The sequence below is a fragment of the Chenopodium album genome, chromosome 3 (genome assembly GCF_948465745.1).
Source record: "Chenopodium album chromosome 3, dcCheAlbu1.1, whole genome shotgun sequence".
NCBI classification, from domain to species: Eukaryota; Viridiplantae; Streptophyta; class Magnoliopsida; order Caryophyllales; family Amaranthaceae; genus Chenopodium; species Chenopodium album.
In genome coordinates, this window is record NC_137836.1 from 6,821,459 (window position 1) to 6,824,661 (window position 3,203).

General features: G+C 33.7%; 1 protein-coding gene across 1 annotated transcript; it reads left to right on the plus strand.

Annotated features, from left to right (window-relative positions):
* The first annotated feature begins 358 nt into the window (after window positions 1–358).
* On the plus strand, window positions 359–2,024 carry LOC145623790 (large ribosomal subunit protein P2B-like). The gene is made up of 3 exons (XM_081676659.1): window positions 359–560; window positions 1,434–1,660; window positions 1,794–2,024. The coding sequence occupies exons 1-3, from the start codon at window positions 473–475 to the stop codon at window positions 1,818–1,820; spliced, it is 342 nt and encodes a 113-aa protein (XP_081532785.1). The 5' UTR covers window positions 359–472; the 3' UTR covers window positions 1,821–2,024.
* The last annotated feature ends 1,179 nt before the right edge of the window (window positions 2,025–3,203 follow it).

Consider the following 3,203-nt stretch of genomic DNA (forward strand, 5'->3'; position numbering starts at 1 on the left):
CTTGTAACACATCATTTAGGCACGCAGTTTTACACAACGATTATTGAACGTAAACGAAAGACTTTACAAATTGTTTACCACTAGGATTAGAAAAGAAATAAGTACAATGTGTAAAAATTATTTGATTAATTTAATTGTTTAAATTATATAATCTCGACCGTAAAATGCGTTTAAAAACAGAGAAAGTATTTTCAAGAAAAGAATTATAAAATGAAGTGTCTTACTAAATCGCTAAAGAAGGAAAACCAAGGCCCATTGAGAGAGCAATGACCATGCAAAAAAAGCCGAAAACCATAACAGCCCAAATTACAAAAAAAAATGAAGAAAAACCCAAAACACAAAAACCCTACTCACTATATATTTGTCTCTGCAACTCAATTAGGGTTTACTCGAGCTCAAAATTTCTGCAGATCCTTTGTGTGTTCTTCTTCTCACTCCTCAATTCGTTCAGCACTTCTATTAGAGGAAGAAGATGAAGGTTGTCGCTGCTTACTTGCTTGCCTGTTTGGGTGGCAATGCCGCTCCTTCTGCCGCTGATTTGAAGGCTATCTTCAACTCAGGTACGCTCTAATCATCGTATTTTACTGCTATTTAATGATAATTTAGTTCATTTAACAAGAATTTGTGCCATATTTTTATTAGCTTGATGTATAAATGTTGAACAAATTATTGGGTTTGCAACATTCTAAGTATTAATTTCAATTTGATTGATTTTTCTCTTTAATTAGGAAAATGTGATGTTTTAATTTTTGTTGAATTTGAAGATTTAGATTGTCTAATGATTGGGGATAATGATTCTGGTGTTGGTGTTTGAGTGATCAGGATTAATGTCTTTGATATTATCTATAATTTTCTGTAATTTCTCATATTTGGTTGGGATATAAAGTTATCATAAACTAACTTGTATGAATGGGTTGATTCAATTTGTTGTAGATCAACAGATTGATTACCATTTTTACGTCGTTGAGCTTATTGTTTGCTGATGATTGGAGAATATGACAATAATAATGCAATAAATGGAGAATGATAGAACAATTTTTTTGGGATGAAACAATGATTGAAGCTTATTGACTTGATTGCCCCTGTTTCTGACTTTGAACTGATGAACTGATCAATAGATAACGTCAAGTATTTTACAGAGTGGTAGGAATTGGATTAGATAAAAATATAAAAGAGAAATGGTCAAGGAATAGATACTATGGATCAAAGAGTTCTGTTGAATAACGGTTTACGAGGGAAGATGCTATGGTTTATCCTCAATTTCATCTCAGGTTTTTGCAATTTGCTGCTTGTTCTGATGTCGAATTATATGATTGGTGTTGCAATCTGTTAGGAATTCGAAACAAGACTGTGTCTGTGAATAGGTGATTCATAGTTTATTGGTTGTAATTTGTGCTTTTTGTTTAACTTGCAATTTTGCATTTGTGTTACAGTTGGTGTTGATGCTGATGACGAGAAGATTGAGCTATTCATGTCCCAAGTGAGCGGAAAGGACATTACAGAGCTTGTTGCTGCTGGTAGGGAAAAGTTGGCCTCTGTTCCTGCTGGTGGTGCTGCCGGTGTTGCTGTTGCTGCCACTGGTGGCGCTGGTGCTGCTGCTCCAGCTGCTGCTGAGTCTAAGAAAGAGGAGAAAGTCGAAGAGAAGGAAGAATCCGATGATGTAATATTTCTACCTCCTGAATTCATTTATATTGAGTGCATATGCGCTTCATTCCTGGTTTATCGACTTTTGTATAAGCTTCATTTAAGCACATTTCCCCTTCAACTGACCTTTTTCTTTCAACTTTGTGCAGGACATGGGTTTCAGTCTGTTTGACTAAGTGGGTTAGAAGCATGCCTCTTACATGGAGCCAATTTTTTTCTCGGTTAGAGTTTTGCGATCATATTTAGCATTTTACCCAGAGTGTAGTTAGGGTTTAATATTAGTTGAAACACTGGAGATTTTGTGAAACAAATTGAATTAGAGAATGTTGGATTTCTCTACTTTTTGGATCGTAATGTAAGTGCTGTATTTTACTTGCTAACTTCGGGTACATTTTGCTGTTTTTTTGGTAAATTTTTTGAAATTTTACATTCTACTACTCGTACTCCATCAACATTAGTAAATAGTAACCATAAAGCCACTGGCCAGCTTAGGAATAGAGCTCAATTGAATGATTTCCATCAATATAGCTTATATTAAAATTTATTCCGTGTTTGCTTCGGTTTAAAAAATAATTTCCAAAGTATTGTCCACTTAGGATTAGATATCATGTTGGTTTTATTTTTATTTTTATTTTTATTATTATTATTTTATTTTATTTTTTTTTTATTTTTAAGCAGTATTGAATAGGGGTGTTCAAATCCGGATACCCGGGTTTTCGGGTACCCGGAAATTCGTGTAGTTGGAAAATCGGCCCATGTCCCGACCCCGGGTACCCGGTTTTCTCGGGTCGGGACACAGGGTACCCGAATTAATTATGATAATAATTTACTGTCAAAATGTGAAAATTGATGAACAATAATCTACTACTCCATACCAAATAATCCATATAAATACAAGTTAAGAAATGAAAATAATCCATATTATTACAAATTGCTATTGGTATCAAGGAACTGAAGCAACTGAACATAAACTAAGAGGTCTACTGTACAAAACTAAAAAATTAAAAAAATCCAATTCATACAGTACTTCGTATAATCTAATTAGCATATAATAGAAATATCACACAATCATAGTGGTTATACATAAACAAATGAAGAAGGAAGTAATGGAGGAATAATAACAGATTATAATATCATACTAAATAAAAATAAATTAAAAAAAAAAAAAGGTTATTGGTTTACTGTAACATGCAACTCATGGAAATGAATGAATGCAATGAGTCAGAGAAATGGGTGCTAATGAATTTAAAGTGGCCCACATTTCTGAAGACAAGTGAAATTGATGGATGACGTTAATCACGAGATCCATTGAAAAATTGAATATGCTGCATCGAGTTGAGATCGCCATTGATGATTTAGATTTTCGATGTTTTGGAGTTCTTCGTCTTCTAGCATTTTGATTATCGCCATTGGAATGTTACTTCTTCCTTGTCTTCTGGGATTTGGAGATGTTCTTGGTTAAATTTCTTGGAGAAGATTGCAACACTTTATCTTCTTTCAACCACGAGTAACGAAATTAGTAGATCAAGGAATGTAAGATGAACAATTGAACATGGAGA